The sequence below is a fragment of the Chanodichthys erythropterus genome, chromosome 10 (assembly GCF_024489055.1).
Source record: "Chanodichthys erythropterus isolate Z2021 chromosome 10, ASM2448905v1, whole genome shotgun sequence".
In the NCBI taxonomy this organism is placed as follows: domain Eukaryota; kingdom Metazoa; phylum Chordata; class Actinopteri; order Cypriniformes; family Xenocyprididae; genus Chanodichthys; species Chanodichthys erythropterus.
In genome coordinates this window covers 8072395-8094313 of record NC_090230.1, presented here as the reverse complement: position 1 = coordinate 8094313, position 21919 = coordinate 8072395, and the positions used below count along the sequence as shown (strand labels likewise).

The window sequence follows — 21919 nt, the reverse complement described above, 5'->3', positions numbered from 1 at the left end:
ACTCCCAAACAGTGTGTGCGTGGCCAAAGATTTCTCATCATATTATTCTAAGACCAAATTATCGGAGCTAGGAACCATTTGGGACAAAGCTGATATTTAAAACGACCCACAACCTAGGGCTTTTGAGCTATGATCGAACTTCAGAGCAATAAAATTCTCCTTTGGTTTGTCAGCCTTTCACTTTGAATGTCTTGTCTTTGAAAACGGCAAGAAAATGTTATAAAAACCACTTCTTCTTCTTTTGTTCATCTGAAGTTCACACTGCTCTTTCTTTTTTCTCTCTCTCTCTCTCTAGAAAAACCGTAAAGCCCAAAACGGACCTTTTTTCCTCGCCCAGAGCAGAGGTACATCAGCGTTTCCTTGGAAACACTCACAGTAACAGCCTACACACTACATACTACACATACTTACTGTACATACTCAAGCATGCAGGCACCACACAAAGCTCTGACATTTGGTCCTGAGGTTATTACACAACAAACACACATGAACACCTCAAACTTTTGTTACAAAACTCTTGCATTTTGTCAGAAGTTTATGAAAACTCTGTGAAGGCTGAGACTCACAGTAACACTTACTTACACTTGGCTTTGCGTGATTCCAAGTGCTCCATTTATCGAGGAATTTGAATATGTATCTGTAATTCACACAGATTTATGTAGGAAATATTAATAATACTTATGGTTAGGGATTTGTGTTAAGAACAGGAATTATACCTCAAATTACGCAGTGTGTTGAGAAGTGCGCTGTTACTTTTCTTCACAATTTTCTGCTTTGTCTAAAAAAATCTCATTGGCTTAGATTGAAGGAAGGACACTTTCTATATTTAGAGACCAGAAAGAGGCTTGAGGGTGAAATCTTTTGACTTAGGCCTGTAAGCAACCACCCACAACACCCTATGCTGAACACCCTAGCAGCCTCACAGCAGTCCACTAAAATCCACTCTGAACACCCCAGCAGCCACACAGCAAGCCCTGGCAGCCACCCAAAACACCCCGGCATCACAGCAGCGAGTTTCGTATCGGCAAACACCACACATTTTATTGAGAAAATGTCAAAATCTAGAGGTACTGTAGTTGTGATTTTGATTATTGTCCTGTGATAGATTTACAGTGATGAAACTAAATCTCTAACATTCCTCTAATACAGACTAAAAAGAGACATGTGTATCTCTGTTTTCTGGGTCAAATCTTTGCCCCATTAATGGCTGCTGTCCTGTTCCACTTTTGCTAATTTCTTTATTCATCATCACCTTTTTTCCTGAGCTGCTTTTTAAAGGGATAGTTCACCTGAAAATTAAAAATCTATGATAATTTACGCACCCTCATGTCATTCCAAATCTGTATGACTTCATTTCTTATGTGGTAGTAGATATGTTCCATGCATTTAATGAATGTGTATTTCAAGTTTCAAAATGACACAAGCACCATAAAAGTGTTATAATAGTACATATGACTTACATAGCATCTGAATCATTGAATCAGTGAGTTGAACTTGTGAACTAGATCTGTCCGTTTCGTGGACAAATCATTCATACTGGGTTTGTGAAACAGCTGAACTGATTCTTTGAAAATATATGACTCAAAAACAGTGATTTGATCATTAATTCATATGAACAGAAAACGTAATGATCAAGTTCACAAGTTCAGTTCACTGATTAATCGTAATGAACAAGTCATATGTACTATGATATACTTTTGCATCCTTTTTGAAGCTTGAAAGCTTCAATCTTCATCTATTGTAATTGCATGGAAAAAAGCAACCAAGACCTTTTGTGTTTCATGGAAGAAAGATAGGGTTTTGGAATGACAAGAGGTTGAATAAATGATAACTTCTTTCAATTTTTAGGTGAAAGATCTCTTTAATGCTTTTCTTTCACCCTCTCTCTTCCACCTACTTCCACCAATATCAATCTTAATATATTCCTTGCTCTTTTTTTTCCACTGTTCACTTTATCCTCCAGTCCTCCTTTAATCTATCCCACTCTTCTCTTTGAGTTCACCCATCAGTCTTGCTTCCTTCTTTCACTTTCTCACGCCATCCCTTAATGCATCTCTCCCTCTTTGTCTTTTGGAGTACCTGCACACTTTCAAGACGGTTTCATTTCTGTCTTTATGGCTTCTGATGCAGTCAGACCAGATTGGCTTCCTGTCATTCCATTCACACATTCTGCAACGACCACAAAGTAATTATATAAAACATGATTATACCTCACGCCCAACTGTAGGTGAGGGCAGAAGGGTGTGCGAATTTGAATGTGTGTGAGTCAGTTTAAAGTCAGTTTAACAATTTAAAATAAAACAAAATAAAATCTCGTCTTAGTCATGAAAAATAAAGTCGTCCACTAACATTTTTCGTCATAGATTTTGTTAACGAAATTAACACTAATTTACACTCAGAAAGGTGGAGCTAATGTAAAAAAACAGACATTTGCAATTGATTCAACACACTCATACCAATTCGTTTTACATTTAATTCGTACCTCATTCGTATTTCATCACAGTTAGGTTTAGCGTGGACCTTCATGCTTACGTTATCCTTTTCTAAAAAATTGTAAGTTTTCGTACAAATCTCATTTTACAAATTCATACTAAATTGCTTTGATACAATAGTTGTTTTCTCATGAGATGGGTTGATTGATTTCTATAGCAATTTCAATTACTATTTTCTCTTTCTCTTTTATCATTTCAACAAACAGCTAATCACAAATTATTGAAATGCCATTGTTTTTTTTTTTTTGTTTTTTGTTTTTTTACCTTGACACACACACCCATCTTTATTATCTCCTCAAAACATTCTCCCATTATGTCTCGTCCTGATGTAGATCAATGTAGCAGGTGTGTTGATAAATCTCACACAGTGCTGGACATTTGTCTTCATATGCTCATGTGAGAACACATGATTCAAAGCACGCTGCTCTACACATGGAGATCACAGTGGAGGAGACTCCTGCCTTATTCTGGTGTGTATGTGTGGCCGAGAGAGGGAGAAAGTGACAGATTACACTTCTCATAACACCAGATAGAACAACAAAAGATCTGGAAAGCAAGACCGGGAAAGATAGACATGTGGGTGGTGTTGTTTTGCGGTTAAATTTATGGGAAAGGTTGCAGGTTCGAATTTCAAAAGGGGTGATTCATGCGCTGTCACTATTGCAGCCTTGACCAAGATGCTGTTATTTAGGAGAATTCACCCAAAAATTAAGATTCTGTCATCACTTTTGCATGCTTATGTTGTTCTAGTCCTTTCTTCAGTAGAGAACAAAAGGAGATGTTCAGCAGGATGTTCATGCTGCTCTTTTCAACACAAATCATACAGTGACCACAGGCTACCAAAAAATAAAACTATGAGAGTGGTGCATATGAATTGTGTGCTATGTTTCAGATCTTTTGAACACCAGATTTGACATCAGCGGCGCCAAAAATTGTATTGTGACATGCCAAATTTGAAAATATGAAAGTGAATGTTAAATTTGAGAGCCGGATTTTTAGTGAACAGTGAAAGATTTTGGTTGCTTCAGAAGACTATAATACACAAGTCACGTTGACTACTTTTATGGTGCTTTTATGGTCCTTCTTTGCCGTTTCTGGAGCTGATCCCCATCCGCTTTCATTGTATGGAAAAGAGCAGAACATTCTGTAAAATTTCTTCTTTTGTGTTCCACGGATTCTGAAGAAAGAATCTCAAAGGGGTTTGGAACAACATGAGGATGAGCAAATGAATTAGTCTTAACTCCAAGTTTCTCAAGTGGGACTGAACCTGTAGTAAAAATGCATGTCAAGTCACTAAGGATAAAAGTGTCATTTAGATATCACCAATTCTATTGCTTCATTTGCTGTGTGACGGCTCTGAGAAGAATGTGGCCATTTTCTGGAACTCATAAGATACAAGACAGAGAGCTTGATTGAAAATCAAAGCCTTTTCTTTCCTCTGTATCACTGTAAGGAGTTTAGACAGTAAGAGAGAGACCATTATAGAGAGAGTGGAGATACTGTTTCAAGTCCTGCACTTCGGCTATTAGAAACATTGTTACCGGTGTGAATTATCTGAGAGAAGATATTTTAAGCACCGAATTGTCACATATAATAGCGTTTAAGCATTAAAGACGTTTATGACTGATTATATGCATTCACACTTATTGTACTTTCATGGTTATTTTCATGGTCTGTTTCGCAAAGGACAGCTATTTCACACCTGATCTTGGCTGATAGCTTGGGGCGAGAGTCCCAGAGTTCTTGTTTTGGATGGTTATCTGTTATGATTTTTCTTTTTTTTCCCTCCCATTACATTTGCAAATTAATGACTTTTGGCCATTTATAAGCATTGATAAGCAGGTTAATAACTGACACCCCTCCTTAGTTAAACTCCTTTGTCATGTGTCATGGCTCCAGAGAGTGATCTCTTCTCTTTATATCCTGCTCTGATCCCCTAGTTGAAAAGAGCCAAACTGGGTCACTCATTTAGGTAGATAAAACACCTCCCTCTCCTCCCTTTTGGCTGGCCACGTGCTAATGAGCTCATTTCAGAGGTCATTGACTCCTTAATTGAAATCAGAGTGCTTTGTGACCCCCAGAGTCACTCTATAATTAGATATGTTCTCCGACTCCTTGATCCCATGCAGAAATAACTCTCCGACTGTGACATACAGTAAAAGACCTCTTCAATAAAGCACAGCTAAATGAAAGAGATTGATAGCCATTTGTGTTTTGAGTATTATTGTGTTTGTACTTGGCTAAATAGTTGTCTTTTGTTGACTTTTTAGGGTTAATATAACTAGTTAACATATTTGGCCAACATAGCTCACACTTTCTTCTTCATAAACTTCTTTTTAGACCCTTTTAGTCAGTCTATCTCGGTTTGTTCTCGACCTACTTCTCTTCAATATCGAGTGCAGCTCAAGCCCTGAGGTCTTCATATCACTTAATTCGTAGGTTTTATGCCAATTAGATTGCCTAATAGGACACATACGTCACCCAGGTGTCTAGGTGCGATCTCTAAAACATTACCTGTTGGATGATAAAAGAAAATTATTTTGAGAATCTAAATCTGCTCTTTAAAGAACATTTAACAGATGTTCAATTCAAATGTGATGCTTTCCATATGAAGTGCTCTTTAATAGATGTCTTGAAGATACACCGATCAGGCATAACATTATGACCACTGACAGGTGAAGTGAATAACACTGATTATCTCTTCATCACGGCACCTGTTAGTGGGTGGAATATATTAGGCAGCAAGTGAACATTTTGTCCTCAAAATTGATGTTGTTAGAAGCAGGACAACCGTTAGGATTTGAGTTTGACAAAGGCCAAATTGTGATGGCTAGACGAGGCTAGACTGGGTCAGAGTATCTCCAAAACTGCAGCTGAGGTGTTCCTGGTCTGCAGTGGTCAGTATCTATCAAAAGTGGTCCAAGGAAGGAACAGTGGTGAACCGGCTACAGGGTCATGGGCGGCCAAGGCTCATTAATGCACGTGGGGAGCGAAGACTGTAGCTCAAATTGCTCTGTAGCTCAGAGAGCTACTGAAGAGCTATTGTAGCTCAAATTGCTCAAGAAGTTAATGCTGGTTCTGACAGAAAGGTGTCAGAATACACAGTTCATCGCAGTTTGTTGCGTATGGGGCTGTATAGCCGAAGACCATGCTGACCCCTGTCGCACCAACATTGGGCATGTGAGCATCAACTGGACTATGGAGCAGTGAATAAAGGTCGCCTGGTCTGAAGCATCAAATAGAAATTACAAAAAGTAGCTTTAGAAAGAAATGTTTTATTTTATTCAACATAGAATTTATTACACATCTACTTTTAGGCTACAATGGCCATGAATTTGTTTCTGAAGCTGCATCTGAATTGTTATTTAGATATATATACACACCGTTTATTGCAGCTCATGAATACATTTACACTGCAATGGCAATTGCATAAATAAGAATTAAATGCATACATGAAATTAATAAGTTTTAAATGATTATTAAAGAGATAGTTCACCCAAAAATGGAAATTCTGTCATCATTTACCATCTCTCATGTCGTTTCAAACCTGTATGACTTTCTTCTGTGGGACATAAAAGAAGATAATTTGAGAAATGTTTCAGTATTTTTTTTTTCAGTGGTAACCCAAACAGTTTAGTTACCAACATTCTTCAACATATCTTCTTTTATGTTCCACAAAAGAAATAAAGTCATACTAAATAAGTAACTAAAACTGTCAGTAGGTGGTGGTAAATGTCTTAATGAGTAAGTCATTGAGTCATTCATTCATTCGATTCATTCAAATGGTTGATTCATTCAGGAATGAAATACTTGTCACTTGTGTGATATTGCATAACTATATCATATGATATAAATATAAGACAAAAATGCCCTGCATCATGTTCACTAATCAACTGAAATTTACAGTGACCTACATAGGTCTTAGGCTGGTGCGTTAAAAGCATGAATCATTTTAATGCATTATTTTTTTCCATAAATAACTAATTAAATCAACGACAGCCCTAATTAATAGTGTTAAAGTTTTAGGAAAGCTTGGATTATATGCGTTGTTTCTTTGTAAATGAATTACTACATTGTTGTTGTCATGACACTCAGGGGACATCTTGTTTTTGGTTGGCTTGACACCATTTTTTTTCTGTGTTTTAGGTGACTATACAAGATAGAATAGATAGAATAAAGAAAAGACCAATCACAGTTCATTGTGTAAAAGAGTGCATGAACGAAGACCATTCAGTATGCAAATATTACAGTTACATCATCGCTGTATGATAGATTTTAAGTAGTGAAAAAAAGTGTTCAATGTAAATAGTTTTAAAAAAATTATAAAATTCTAATGTTGTATTTGAACCCCATTGATGTTCATTGTATGGACAAAAACATTAATTTGCATTCAGAAGAAAGTAAGTCATACGAGGAAGACTAAATGATTACAGTTTTTTAATTTTAGGATGAACTGTTCCTTTAAGTATAGTGTTTACCAAACTCGCAAGCACAGCCAAGAAATTATCTACAAAGTTTGAATGTAGCCCTTGCGTTTAGTGGTTTGAGATAAATTCTAGAAGACAGTGGAAAAAAGACAATAAAAAGATATCTTGCAAGTTGCTGTGGCAATGCTAATGCTACGGAGAGCTTTTCTCAGCGCTAGGGTAATTAGCACATATATTATGTTGGGAAAACAGGGGGAAGGAAATTGCTTTGTCACATTTCACATAGCGGAGTGTGTTTTGTTTTTTTTTTGCACATTTTCACACTTCCAACATTTCCAAGTCTTGTTTAATTTCCAGTGTGGTTTAACCATGTAATAAAAAGACAAGAGACGGCACAAAAGAAAATGTAGTCCAATATGGGGAGAAATCACACAACAAAGGTGTTATTTTGTTGTTAGTTTTTGATATTGGTCCGACATCATGCAGTTTGTTGGTCATAACAGGATTTTTCAAGTTTTGTTCAGTTGTGTCACATTTCTAGGGTGTTTAATTTGTAGTGTCCTCTTTCATAAGGAATATCAAACAAAATTCCAGTCGCCTAAAATAGTTTAGCTTCACCGTGGTGTGGCTGAAGAAGCCAATTATTGTACCGAGTTACTTTCCTGCACTATATAACAAAGTTAGCCCACACAAATGACCCAAAAGCCATTTTTAGGGTTTCACAGCAGCAGTGGTACTGAAATAGTTTCTTCATCTGATGTTACTGAGCCTGCACTCAAATACTTGCTCTGTACCATTGACTTTGTGGAGAATTTCACATTGAGTTTTGGCACAAATTGTGTCTTTCTGTTCAGATGCTGCCTACGAGTGTGCACGGACAGACACACTTGCATGCTCACACTTAAAGCAACTGCCAAGATGTAATTAGCTGGTAACATCTAACACGTCTCACCTACACACTCCTACTCATGCAAACAAACCAAGCGACCCACAGCTCAGCAGATTTACAGCATTATCTAAACATACAGAGATGGCGGCGTGAGAACAGATGCCCACTCATGCCCATCACACGCACTCACTCATACACGTGTGTTTAGCGTACCGATACACACAGAGCTTTAAAACACTACTATATCCTACAGCGACCCGTGGCCATTGTGGACTGCATCAGCGTGCATGTCAATAAGGTCTCATTTGTTAACATTAGATAATGTATTAACTAACGTGAACTGACAATGAGCAATGCATTTGTTCGTTTTTTATTCTTTGTTAATGTTAGTTAACAAAAATACAGCAGTTCATGTTAGTTCACGGTGCATGAACTAATGTTAACAAATACAACATTTGATTTTAATAATGTATTAGTAGATGCTGAAATTAACATTAACTAAGATTAATAAATGCTGTAGGATTGTTCATTCGTTGTATTGTAATTACACACACACACACATATATACTGTGTGTGTGTGTGTGTGTGTTATATATATATATATATATATATATATATATATATATATAATATACACACACACACACACACACACACTATTTTATTTCAATCAAATGTCAGAGGTCTCAAAGTTCTCTAAATTATCAGAGCTGTACTGCCATTTTATATATTCATACTCTGTCTCTTATGTGTAAGAAATCATGGGAGAAACATCTGAAACACGGACTGATACTTAATTGAGAGCTCTTGAGCTACAATGAGCTTTTGTGGAGTAAATGACCTTGGTTTCTTTTGATTTAACTAAGCTTGAAGGATTGACATGGACAAATGACATTGGAGGAAAGACTATCTCACCTTTACACCTATTCTTTTGCATCACTTTTTTTTTTTTTCTTAGTTTATGGTCTTAGTTTTATTTTCTTAGTTAACCGCATCACTGATGTTTAGTCCTCTTAATGCATATTTGGTAATATAACATGGTGTGTGAGTATATTGAGATTTTCAGAGATTATTTCAGAATCAGCAAGCATGGTATTTGGATATGCTTTTTAGACATGGTGTACTGTACTTTTCAAAGAATACCGCGGTAATACCATGGAATTGTTATTGTACATATCCAAAACTACTTGATAGATGTTGGTAAATGTTTACGAATGCCATGATACAGAATAAGTGATTTTCTTATAGTACATATGTTTCATAGTACATGTACTATGGTAAAACTGGTATTTTTTTATAGTACATGTTCACAATGGATTTTGCAATTGCACATGTCCGACAAAACATGGCATTACCATCTGTTATTATGTCCAAAGCCAGCTTTAGGATATATATTTTGAAACCGCTTACTTAGAAGAATACTACGGTATTCATTGACAATACCATGACCAAAAACTATGACTTAATAATAAAAAGTAAAACCTGGTATTACCACAGTACGTTTTGGCAAATGTTAGAAAAGAAAAGTACAATTAAAACATCGATCTCACCCACTTCTCATAAATAGCATTTTCACTCCTGAATCTCTCTTATTGTCACTTTCTCTAGTTTCTTTCTTTTTTCTTACCAGCATTCTTTCATCCTATTTTATTAATCTCATTCATTCCTTTTATTCATTTTCATCACAGTTCTTAAAGCACGAGGATCTCTTACCTGCAGCTCGGTCTCACTCAGGATTTGTTTCTCTCTCTTTCTCCCCGTCGGTGTGTGTGTTTTCCGCTTGCGTGTCTTCGCTGTGTGTGTGTTAGGCAGTGTTTGACTTCAGCGGCAGCGGACGCCTGGAGCTCAGTCTGAAGGCTGGAGACGTGATCTTCCTCCTGCGGAGAGTCAACGTTGACTGGCTGGAGGTGAGAGAGAGATCGAGGGGGAGAAAGATAACAGGATAGAAGCAGAGAGAAAGGTAGAAGAGGATAGGTAGGCAGGAGGAGAGGAGAGAGAGAGAGAGAGGGAGGGAGGGAGGAGGGTTTGTAAGAGCGATAAAGGGAGGGAGAGAGAAAAAGGATGGAGCAACACGATCTTATTTGTTTGGAGGTATTTGTGTGTAAGTGTGATTGTAGCACACATGATGTCTACACTAAAAAAATGTTGAACTAACAATGTGCTATGTGTGATTTTTTTTTTAACACCTAAATTTAATATATTTTAAATCAAATATATAATTTAACATAACTGAATCAACATAAACACATTTTGTGACACCAACAAAACTAAATTTAAATTTTATCACTTACAAATAGCTCCTTAAAGTCGGCATGAAACAGAAGTTGCGATAGTCTTTTTCCCTATTGTAATGTATATTTCCGAGTGAATTGTATATTTCCATTGGGAACTGATTAGATGGTTGTGGTTTGCTATTGGTGGATCTCATAAGAGTGACAGGTTGTCCTGCTCTTCTGAGGCATAAATATCTTCATAGTATATTGTATTCAAAAGATAATTGTTTTGTTTTTATACTATATATGAGAAATTTATTGAATGCTTTAACCTCATTTTAATTTTTTTTATGCTTGGCAGATGCTTTTATTCAAAGAAACGTACTTTGCATTCAAGGTATAATCAGTTCGTAAATTCCCTGGAGATTATTACCTTGAACTCTACTGTTTGAGCTATAGGAATGTCTTTTATATAACATAAAAACACATACACGAACACAAATAAGTCAGTGAGGGAAACATGTTGATGTGACATGGCCATTGTGTTGTACATATTGTACACATTTTTTAGTTCCATCTGGATTTCATTTATAAATAATTTCAATTTAAAATTAAACCATACATTGATATTACACAAGTAAGAGTCTCTCCTAAAAAAGTGTGTTTTACTGCACATTCTAATACCTTCAAATACACATCTCTGTGTATGGAGATACAGCATCAGGAGATTGATGGAGTGATTCACTAAAGAAAGAAAGAAGGGAAAATATTTAAAGGATAATGTGATCGAGGGAGGAAACACTGAAAATATTCAGTCATGAAGATGATGGATGAAAGATGATGGTCGGTGTGTGTATATATATATATATATATATATATATATATATATAGATATATATATATATAGATATATAGATATATAGATATATACATATATAGATATATAGATATATACATATATAGATATATAGATATATATATATATAGATATAGATATATATATATATATATATATAGATATATATATATATATATATATATATATATATATATATATATATATATATATATATTATATATGTGTGTGTGTGTGTATGTGTGTATGTATACTGTATATATTAGAGGGTGTGTGAAGGAGTGGGACATTAAAAGGGAGAAGTTCTGATCTGAACAGACACACTCACACATGGTTTTTATGAATTAGATATCTGCAATCTTTTTAGATCATGGCAATAAAGGAGAACGATTTGACCTGAATTAAATTGCAGAGAGAAAGAGAGAGACTTGGATATTGCATAGACATGCAATGGACCCTCAAATAACATTATCAAGATTAGAGAGGGTGAAAGAGAAAGATCAAACGTCTCGGTTACATAGGTAACCCTCGTTCCCTGAAGGAGGGAACGGAGACGTACGTCGGACAGACCGACGAATAGGAATCTCGCTAGAGAGGCCAATCTACTTCGAGTGTAACTAAACGAGCCAATGCACATTGGCATGCAATCATATGCATCAGCTGCTTGCCTCGCAGCGCGGGTATATAATGAGCAGCAGGTGCGTTGCATCTTCAGGTTTTCGCTGAGGAGCCGAACCGAGCAGGCGGCAGCATCAGCAGGACAACGCCTGTGGCGACGGGACGTACGTCTCCGTTCCCTCCTTCAGGGAACGAGGGTTACCTATGTAACCGAGACGTTCCCATTCAGTCGGTCACGTTCGACGTACGTCGGACAGACCGACGAATAGGAATCCCTACCAAAGCGCCACAGGAGCTGCCCTCTTCCAGCGCTCTGACGTGAGCCACCTGAACCCCCTTACCTAAGGACGGTGGGACCAGGCTCACGCAGAGAGGGTCGATCACTGTTGTTCCCAAAACCCACTCAGTGCGACAATTGGATAACGCTGGGAAGCGTAGCCTTACATGCGATAAGGAACTCTGCGGAAGCCATATCCTTCCCCGAAGGAGTTATATGGATAAGTACATATGGACTAACCTTGTAGGTTGTACAACATATGGAAGAACTGGGGTGACTCCACTCGATGAGAGATGGGTTCTCCCAGAGGGAAAGACACGGGCTTCGTTTAGGAGCAGCCGTGGAAAAAGCCAAATGGGATCCCCGTAGGGTCACACATATGGAACCCAGCCTAAATCCGGTTCTCAAGGATACAACGGAGTATAGGCCTGGCGCCAGACGCTCCGCCACGTCGGCTGCCGAAGGGTAACCGGAGGACTCAACAGGGTCTGCCCGTAGGGACTCTCTGGAGAATAGAATGCGCATGTAGCGCAGCAAGCCGACACTAAGCCGGGGCCTCTCCGTGCCTCTGACCTGAGGCGAGAACACGGGAGGAGACCGGCTCGACACGAAGGCTATAGTATCTAGCGAACGTGTTAGGTGTCGCCCAGCCCGCAGCTCTACAAATGTCTGTTAGCGAGGCGCCACAAGCCAGCGCCCAGGAGGATGCCACACCTCTCGTGGAGTGGGCATGCAACCTGAGCGGGCAGGGCACGCCCTGAGCTTGGTAAGCCAGGGCGATGGCATCCACTATCCAGTGGGCCATCCTCTGCTTGGAGACAGCCTTTCCCTTCTGCTGGCCTCCGTAACAGACAAAGAGCTGGTCTGAGGTCCTGAAGCTTCGAGTTCTGTCTAAGTACAGTCGCAAGGCGCGAACTGGACAGAGCAAAGCCAGGGCTGGGTCTGCCTCCTCCGAGGGCAGCGCTTGCAGGCTCACTACCTGGTCCCTGAAGGGAGTGGTAGGAACCTTGGGCACGTAGCCAGGCCGGGGTCTCAGTACCACGTGGCTGTCACCCGGCCCGAACTCTAGGCACGATTCGTCGACCGAAAATGACTGCAGGTCCCCTACCCTCTTGATGGAGGCCAATGCCACCAGCAGCAAAGTCTTCATAGAGAGAATCTTTAAGTCTGCTGACAGCAAAGGCTCAAAGGGAGCAATCTGGAGTGCTCTGAGCACCAGAGTAAGGTCCCAAGAGGGTATGGAGGGGGACGAGGAGGATTTAACCGTCTCGCCCCCTAAGGAACCTGATGACCAGGTCGTGCTGACCAACAGATTTGCCATCTATGTGGTCGTGGTAAGCGGATATGGCAGCAGTATGGACTTTGAGGGTGGAGGGGGACAGCCTACGCTCCAACCCTTGCTGCAAGAAGGAAAGCACGACTCCGATCGAGCATCTTCGGGGGTCTTCTCGACGAGAAGAACACCACTCGACGAACAGGTTCCACTTCGAGGCGTAAGCACGTCTCGTAGACAGTGCACGTGCCGAAGTGATGGTGTTAAGTACCTCAGGGGGTAAGTCACCTAGAACCTCCGCGTCCCGTCCAGGGACCAGACATGGAGTTTCCAGAGGTCTGGACGCGGGTGCCAAAGAGTGCCCCATCTCTGAGAGAGGAGGTCCTTCCTCAGAGGGATGGGCCAGGGAGGGGCTGTCGCGAGGAGTGAGAGTTCTGGGAACCAGGTCCGGTTGGGCCAGTAAGGCGCAACTAACAAGACCTGCTCCTCGTCCTCCCTGACTTTGCACAGGGTCTGTGCAAGTAGGCTCACTGGGGGAAACCAATATTTGCGCAGGCCCCGGGGCCAGCTGAGAGCCAGTGCATCTGTCCCGAGTGTTCCCTCGGTCAGAGAGTAAAACAACTGGCAGTGGGAGGTTTCTGGTGAGGCAAACAGGTCTACCTGAGCCTCTCCGAACTCTCTCCAGATCAGCTGAACCACCTGGGGGTGGAGTCGCCACTCTCCGGGCAGCGCAGCTCGTGATAGCTCGTCGGCCACACGGTTGAGCACACCGGGGACATGAATGGCGCGAAGCGACCTCAGATGCTTCCGACTCCACAGGAGGAGATGGCGGGCGAGTTGCGACATGCGACGGGAGCGTAGACCACCTTGACGGTTGATGTACGCAACGGTCGCAGTGTTGTCCGTACGGACCAGTACATGCTTGCCCTGAAGCAGGCCTTTGAGGCGGCTCAGGGCGAGGCGTACTGCCAGCAACTCGAGGCAATTGATTTGCCAATGCAGATGGGGTCCCGTCCAAACCCCTGAGACTGCATGCCCGTTGTACGTGGCACCCCAGCCGGTGGCAGAAGCATCTGTGAAAACCACAGCATGCCGGGACACTTGTTCTAGGGGCACTCCTGCCCGAAGAAACAAAGGGTCCGACCACGGACTGAAGGTTCGGCGGCACTCCTGAGTGATTGGCACCCGGAACGTGCCGCGTTGCCACGCCCATCTCGGGACTCGGCCGTGAAGCCAGTGCTGAAGCGGTCTCATATGAAGCAGACCGAGCGGTGTTACAGCCGCTGCAGCCGCCATATGCCCCAGGAGCCTCTGAAAGAACTTCAGTGGGACCGCTGTCCTGCCATTGAACGTATTCAGGCAGTTCAACACCGACCGAGCACGTTCCTCTGTGAGGTGTGCTATCTGTTCGACCGAATCCAACTCCATACCGAGAAAAGAGATCCTCTGCACTGGGGCGAGTTTGCTCTTTTCCCAGTTGACCCGAAGCCCCAACTGGCTGAGGTGACTGAGCACCAAATCCCTGTGTTCGCACAACTGATCCCGAGACTGTGCTAGGATAAGCCAGTCGTCTAGATAGTTGAGAATGCGAACACCCTGTTCTCTCATGGGAACAAGGGCTCCCTCCACGACTTTCGTGAAGACGCGGGGAGACAGGGCCAGCCCGAAGGGTAGGACTCTGTACTGATATGCTCGACCTTCGAACGCGAATCTCAGGAATGGCCTGTGTCGCGGAAGAATCGAAACATGGAAGTACGCGTCCTTCAGGTCGATCGCTGCAAACCAATCTCGGGGACGGATGCACTCGAAAATGCGTTTCTGCGTGAGCATTTTGAACGGTAGCTTGTGAAGGCTCCGATTCAAAACTCGCAGGTCCAAGATCTGTCGTAACCCGCCGCTTTTCTTGGGTACAATGAAGTAGGGGCTGTAGAACCCCGACCTCAAATCGGCTGGAGGGACCGGCTCTATCGCGTCCTTCGCCAGTAGGACTGCGATCTCCGCACGCAGAACAGGGGCATCGGCATCTTTCACTGTAGTGAAGAGGATGCCCCTAAACTTGGGGGGGGCGCCGGGCGAACTGAATCGCATAGCCGAGCCTGATGGTCCGAAGGAGCCAGCGAGACGGACTGGGGAGCGCTAGCCAGGCTCCCAGAGACCGCGCAAGCGGCACCAAGGGGACCACCGGCGTACCCGCCGCGGGGCAGCGAGGTGGAACGCAGGGACGCGGCCCGGGAGGCTCTCTGTGTGAGGCGGCCCGAAGCGGGGTCACAGTGTGCTGTGCAACACTTACCTGCTTCCACGGGTGGACAGAGGGAGCAGTCGAGGTTTTGCCTACCTGCTGCTCGCTGCTGTCCGCTGGCGACAGAAGAGGTGGATGAGAGTGGTGAGGTTCTAGCCCTCCCACTGCTCTCCGAGCCCTCTTCGGACCCGGAGATAGAGGAAACTGCTCTTTTATTGAAAATTTGGGTACCGCTGGCCGTTGAGCCAGCGGCGGAACAAAAAGGGGAAACAAAAGATTCTCCACCCGGCCCTCCTCCGGGGGAAGGAGCGGTGCGGTCACCACCTCCTGAAGAGCAGTCCCGTCCATCTCCGGGTCGCCCGTCCTAGGGCCGCTTGGGCTTGGCCTTGCCACCCTTCTTCTTAGGGGGTGGCTGGACGGGCTGGGCACCCCGCCCGCGACCGGCTCCACGACGCTGCTTGGATGGAGGCTGCTGCTGCTGGGGCGTCGGAGCGGGGGCGGCTGCAGGGGGGCGCCCTCGGCGACGGGCAGTCTGAGGTGCCGCCGGCGGTGGAGGTGCAGCAGCTGACCGCCTCGGCAGGATGTGACTGATCGCCTCTGACTGCTTTTGTACAGCCGAGAACTGTTGGGCAAAGTTCTCGACCGCGTCGCCGAAGAGGCCGGTCTGGGACACGGGGGAATTAAGAAACCTGACTTTGTCGGTATCCCTCATGTCCGCAAGACACAGCCAGAGATGGCGTTCCAGGACCACCATGGTGGACATCGCACGACCCACTGACCGCGCCGTAACCTTCGTCGCTCGGAGTGCGAGGTCCGTCGCGGCACGAAGTTCTTGTAGAACTTGCGGATCGTGACCACCCTCGTGCAGGTCCTTCAGTGCCTTGGCCTGATGGACCTGCAACAACGCCATAACGTGTAAGGCGGAAGCGGCTTCCCCACAGGCCTGATAAGCCTTGCCGGTAAGATCTGACGAGTACTTACAGGCCCGGGAAGGGAGAGACGGCTCCCCCCGCCAGGTGGAGTTAGGGCACAGTTGCATAGCAACGGCCCGTTCCACAGGGGGTATGCGCGTATAACCCTTAGCCGCTCCACCATCAAGGGTGGTGAGGGAGGAGGACCCACCGACACGGCTTCGGGCAGTAAAAGGTGCCGTCCACGTGCCAGTGAGCTCTTCATGCACCTCCGGGAAGAAAGGCACTGGGGTGGGGGGCTGAGAACCAGCCCTTGCCACCCCGAGATACCAATCATCCAACCTCGAGGGCTCGGGACACGGTGGAGGGTTCCACACGAGCCCGACCCTGTTGGCGGCCCAGGAAAGCATAGCCATCATTTCCGGGTCTGAATCGGGCACAGTCGTCACTCCCGAGGGAGGCAGCTGCGCCGAATCGTCATCCCCAGAAGCGTCAGGCTCACCCTCCGATGCAGCGATCGACATCCGGTCGTCTTGGGGAGCTCCGAAGGATACGGATGGTACACACCTCTGGGGTGGTCCACCGCGTTCCCCCGGCAGCTCTACTGGCTGCGGAGCGCAAGAGGGGTGAGGGTTCCTAGGGGGTTGGTTCCCCGAAGGAAACGCGCTCACCGTGATCCTCAAGTCACCAGCCCCGCCGCCCGAAGCAACCCTCTGAGGAGGATTGGAACGAGGCGTCGGGACCGGGACTCCACCCCTTTGCAGAAAGTGGAGTCTCGACCGCAGCTCCGCGACGGTCATCTTCCCACAATGGGTACATGACTCGTCCACAAACGCCGCCTCAGCGTGCCTTAAGCCCAAGCACGCGATACAGCGCTGGTGACCATCCCGAGGCGCCAGGTAACGACCGCATCCAGAAACACACAAGTAGAACGACATCTTTAAAAAGACGCGAACTACTCGTGTAAGCTCTTTCAAGGACTGACTCTTTTAGGTGCTGAAGCACGCAGGGGAAAAGCCGCTGCAGCACAGACAGGGAAATGTGCAGCCTGTCGTGTGCACTCTCCTTGAAGGCGCTCTCTTACCAGCTGTAATAACAGCTTTTTAGCGCTCTAGGCGCACCGTTTCACCAGCCGTGAGAACGGCCTTCACGCTGATTACAGCTTTTGCTCAAATAAAAAAAGGCAAAGAAAAACAAAGGAGAAATCGGCCCCGCTGCTGCGCTGTCCGCCTGCACCGCAACCAAGAGACGTCTCGAAGAGCAGACTCGTTCACACTCGTGGTTTCAGTAGCTATCTTCTTCAGTGTTGAGAAGGTTTGGCTCCGAAGCGAAAAGCTGAAGATGCAACGCACCTGCTGCTCATTATATACCCGCGCTGCGAGGCAAGCAGCTGATGCATATGATTGCATGCCAATGTGCATTGGCTCGTTTAGTTACACTCGAAATAGATTGGCCTCTCTAGCGAGATTCCTATTCGTCGGTCTGTCCGACGTACGTCGAACGTGACCGACTGAATGGGAACTGTAACTTGCTAGTTCATTGCCACTGAAACTTTTTTTTTTAGCTTGAATGCACTTAATGTGTCTGAAGATCAGGGACTTAGCAATCATTATTGCTCCCCCTTCTGGGAACATTAATGTCTCTGCCTTATTGTGTCCCATCCACTTATCATATCAGCTCTCCCCAGCCACAGATGCAAGAAACCATCCTAAAGTAACACATCAGCTCTGAGCTGATAGATAGATAGAGAGAGAGAGAGATATGATCCTTAATGGAAAGACTGAGGAACGGACAGCTAGATAGAGAGATAGACAGGTATGCAAACAGACACAAGGATAGATGGATAGACAAACATAATCCCTGTTAGATGGATGGACAGATGAATAAATGGAGAAAGACAGATATATATATATATATATATATATATATATATATATATATATATATATATATATATATATATATATATATATATATATATATATATATATATATATACCTATCTACCTATCTGTCTTTCTCCATTTATTCATCTGTCACAAGATGTTTGTAGACATCTTGTGTGCTTATATATATATATATGCAGATAGACAGACAGACAGACAGATGGAATGACGTTCGGATGGGTGGATGGATGGATGAAAGACAGAAAGATAAACCAACAGAGACAGATGAATGATAGATAGATGGTTGGACGGACGGACAGACAGATAAAAAGATAGACGAGACGTATGGACATATATAGATTGAAGAACAGAAAGATGTATAGATAGAAATATAGGTAGATGGATGGATGGATGGACGGACTGACAGATAGACAAGAAGCCGAGGTCTTCATCTGCTTATACCATATGTCCTCCCTGTAGGGCACCGTGAGGGACAAAACCGGAATCTTTCCCGAGTCGTTTGTGAAGATTATTAAACCACTTCCCGAGAGTGATTCTGATGAAGAGGGCGGAGCTTCCAAGAACGGGAAACGTGCTCAGAGTTCCTACAGCTGCCTGCGCTGCTATCTACTGCAGCCAGAGGGCATCGATACAAGGTCAGAGATATATGAAGAGAGCGCCTTTGTTTGAACATATGCATATGAGTTGATCTAAAGATATTATAATTTTAACCAATAATTAACCACTATCACGCCTAATAACACATGCCTAGCAACCATATTGCAACACCCTGGCAACCACTCTAAAGTGTTGAATATGAATATTCCCAGCTAATGTGATGCTTCTGTATGTGCATCTATTGTCTGCTGTAGGGACATTTGTGTTGAGGAAGATCTCTCAATTCAACCCTCTTATGAAGATCTGCTCTCCAGAATGAGGTACCTTTATCCCTGTCCTAATCAGGTTGTCCTATTTGACATATAATGCGTCTTGAAATAAAAAACAGCCTCATTACTTAAATATTCTGCCATTTCATACTATGTCAAATGACCTAAGCAGCTTATGTTTCCATTTTATTTTCTCATTCTCATCATCAGCATCTTTAATTCTGCTGTTCTTTTAACAGTGAAGAGAGGTGGTGTCTCTCTTTAATATTCACACCATGTTTTTCTCAAGTAGGGGGAGAAAATGTGTAGTAGAAAAGAAAGGAACAACAGAAAAAAAACATTTTTTTAAATGTCAAAATTTTCAGTTTGCCCTTTAGAAAACAAAAACACACTTTTACTTTTTTTTTGTACAGTGTAATCATTATGAATTACTTTTCTCAAAGAATATCTAGCACAAATCTTTTCTGAAATCCAGGTGACCTGCCTACCTAGACAACAGACAAAAAACTGTTTATTTAATTCATGTTTAAAAGCATATATATTTAATTTGTGTGTATATATATATATAATGTACAGTACTCTACTAACACTTTATTAATATCTGCTAACACTTTATTTTGATGGTCCGAGACATTCTACTGACTATTAGGAACTTTGCAACTACAGAGCAAAATGAATTACACTGGCAACATTTATTGCATTATATATAAAAAATGAAATCTTCAAAAACAAGAGATTGATCCATACTAACTACTTCAATGAGAAATTATTAGATATCTTAACGCTGGATTATTTACCCTGTAATTTTATTTTCTCAACAAACAACATCACACAAAACAATGTCTCGAGGGCCACGTGTTGAGCAGCGCTGGATTAATGTTTAATAATAAACCTCATTTGCATGATTATGTTGAATATGCATCTGTATGCATTTGAATGATGCATGCACAGTGTTAAATAATTAGCATATAAGTCACATGACTGCTTATACAACAGTGAGGCCTCAAATTGCGTTATAATAATTATATTTGTACTTATAATGACCTTTAAACTATTGCACAATTTGTTTTTCTCTCTTCTCTTCTTTCTACCCCTCAGGGAACTCTTTCAAGTGGAAGATATTGCTTTGAACTACCGGGACCCCAAGGGCGATCTGATACGGATATTAGACAATGAAGACGTCACTCTCATGGTGCAAGAAAGCAAACAGACAGGGTCAAAGGTCAAACGACCTGTGAATCAGTTTCCTTGGGAGCTGCTGGTCACACATGCAAAAGATCTGACGGTCTACAACACAGAGTATTAAAGGTCCAGTGTGTAAAATTTAGGAGGATCTATTGACAGAAATGCAATATAATATACATAACTATGTTTTCAGGGGTGTATAAAGACCTTACATACTGAACCGTTATGTTTTATTTCCTTAGAATGAGGCATTTATATCTACATACACCGTGGGTCCCCTTACATCGAATTTGCCATTTTGTGCCGCCATGTTTCTACTGTAACCCTAAACGGACAAACTGATCTATAGAGTTGAATTTGCTTGACTGGCTACTCTCTGCTGTCTCAGACGACAACATCTTTGTCCTATGTCGGCCACCGTAGCTTCTCTATGTGTTTCGAAAGGGAGGGGTGAGCGGCGGCCTGAGCCATTGGTTGCAATTCGCAACCTCACCGCTAGATGCCCCTACAATTTACACACTGCACCTTTAAGACAAGCTCTCTTTTCTACGACCTCTTCATGTCTCTTGTCAAAATCATTGCACATTGTTCTTTATTTTATGTGGTTTTCAAATTGAAAACAATTTTTTGGTTATTAAATGAATAGTACACCCAAAAATAACAATTCTAGCATTATTTACTTATTCTCAAACAGTGTTGGGGACTTGAGTTATGTAATCAGATGACTTTTTTTTTCCAAATAACTAGTAAGTGACACATTACTTTTAAATTTACAACAAAATGTCTAGAGTTACTTTTTCAAATAAGTAATGCAAGTTACTTTGTTTTACCATGCATTATCTGTCACCTCTCCTGTCCCCATGTTGAGAGAAATCGTAAGTGCAAAGACGTTGTGTGCGCTGTGTAAACATGATGGTTATTGTAGTGAACATGTATTTGTTCATCTCACTTGCACAAAAACAGATTCATTATTCAATAATTAAATGTTAATTAACACAAATATACTTTATGTATTTAGTCTTACTTTATTAACAAATGTCTTTGCTGCTGACCTTCGATGATCTAATTCAGCCACACTAATAAGCAAAAATGACTTTAGAAAAACATCACATTTGTGTTTCTTTTTTTATTGCTGAAGTAAGAGTGTTGAACTTTCTTCTCCTGCGTCTTATTCATCCAGAATGGCAGCCAGGTTTGCACAACAAAAATAGCCAAATGAATCAGATTGATTCAGTTCTCAATTTATTGATTCACTGATATGATCAGTTCCTAGCTCACTAGAAGGAAAGATTATTTGTAAATAATAACTACTTAATCAGCATATTGACCATTTTTATGGTGCATTTGTGTTTTTTTGAAGTTAAAAAGTTGAAGTTTCTGTTTATTGTTGTTGTATGGAAAAGTACAACCAGTGGAAATTGGATACGAGGGTGAGTAAATAATACCAAAATTTTCATTTCTGGGTGTCTAATGCTTCAACACAACCAGTATTTCACAGTGGAATCTATTGCTGAATATCTTTTATATATTTTCAGTGCTAATAAATACAGATTTTCTTCTCCATTATAAGCAGTAATGGTTTCACTTTTCTTGGTTTTTGAAGTGTTTAATCAACTTCCTCTTTCAATTCCCTTTCTTTGCAGGAAAAGTCTTTTCATAAATTGTGGGTGACCTGATGTGTGGTGCACCTTGACTTTTGTGAAGACAAAATATGATCATATATATATATATATATAATATATATATATATATATATATAATATGGT

The 21919-nt window shown here is 42.3% G+C and overlaps 1 protein-coding gene across 1 annotated transcript in view; it reads left to right on the top strand.

The window, feature by feature from the left end:
* ncf4 (neutrophil cytosolic factor 4) overlaps positions 1 to 21711 on the top strand; it is a 31530-nt gene extending 9819 nt beyond the window's left edge. The window contains exons 6-10 of the mRNA XM_067398547.1: positions 296 to 344; positions 9617 to 9715; positions 18562 to 18737; positions 18954 to 19019; positions 20067 to 21711. Coding sequence (XP_067254648.1) covers positions 296 to 344; positions 9617 to 9715; positions 18562 to 18737; positions 18954 to 19019; positions 20067 to 20274 — 598 coding nt within the window. The 3' untranslated portion in view covers positions 20275 to 21711. The remainder of the gene's footprint in view (positions 1 to 295; positions 345 to 9616; positions 9716 to 18561; positions 18738 to 18953; positions 19020 to 20066) is intronic.
* The last annotated feature ends 208 nt before the right edge of the window (positions 21712 to 21919 follow it).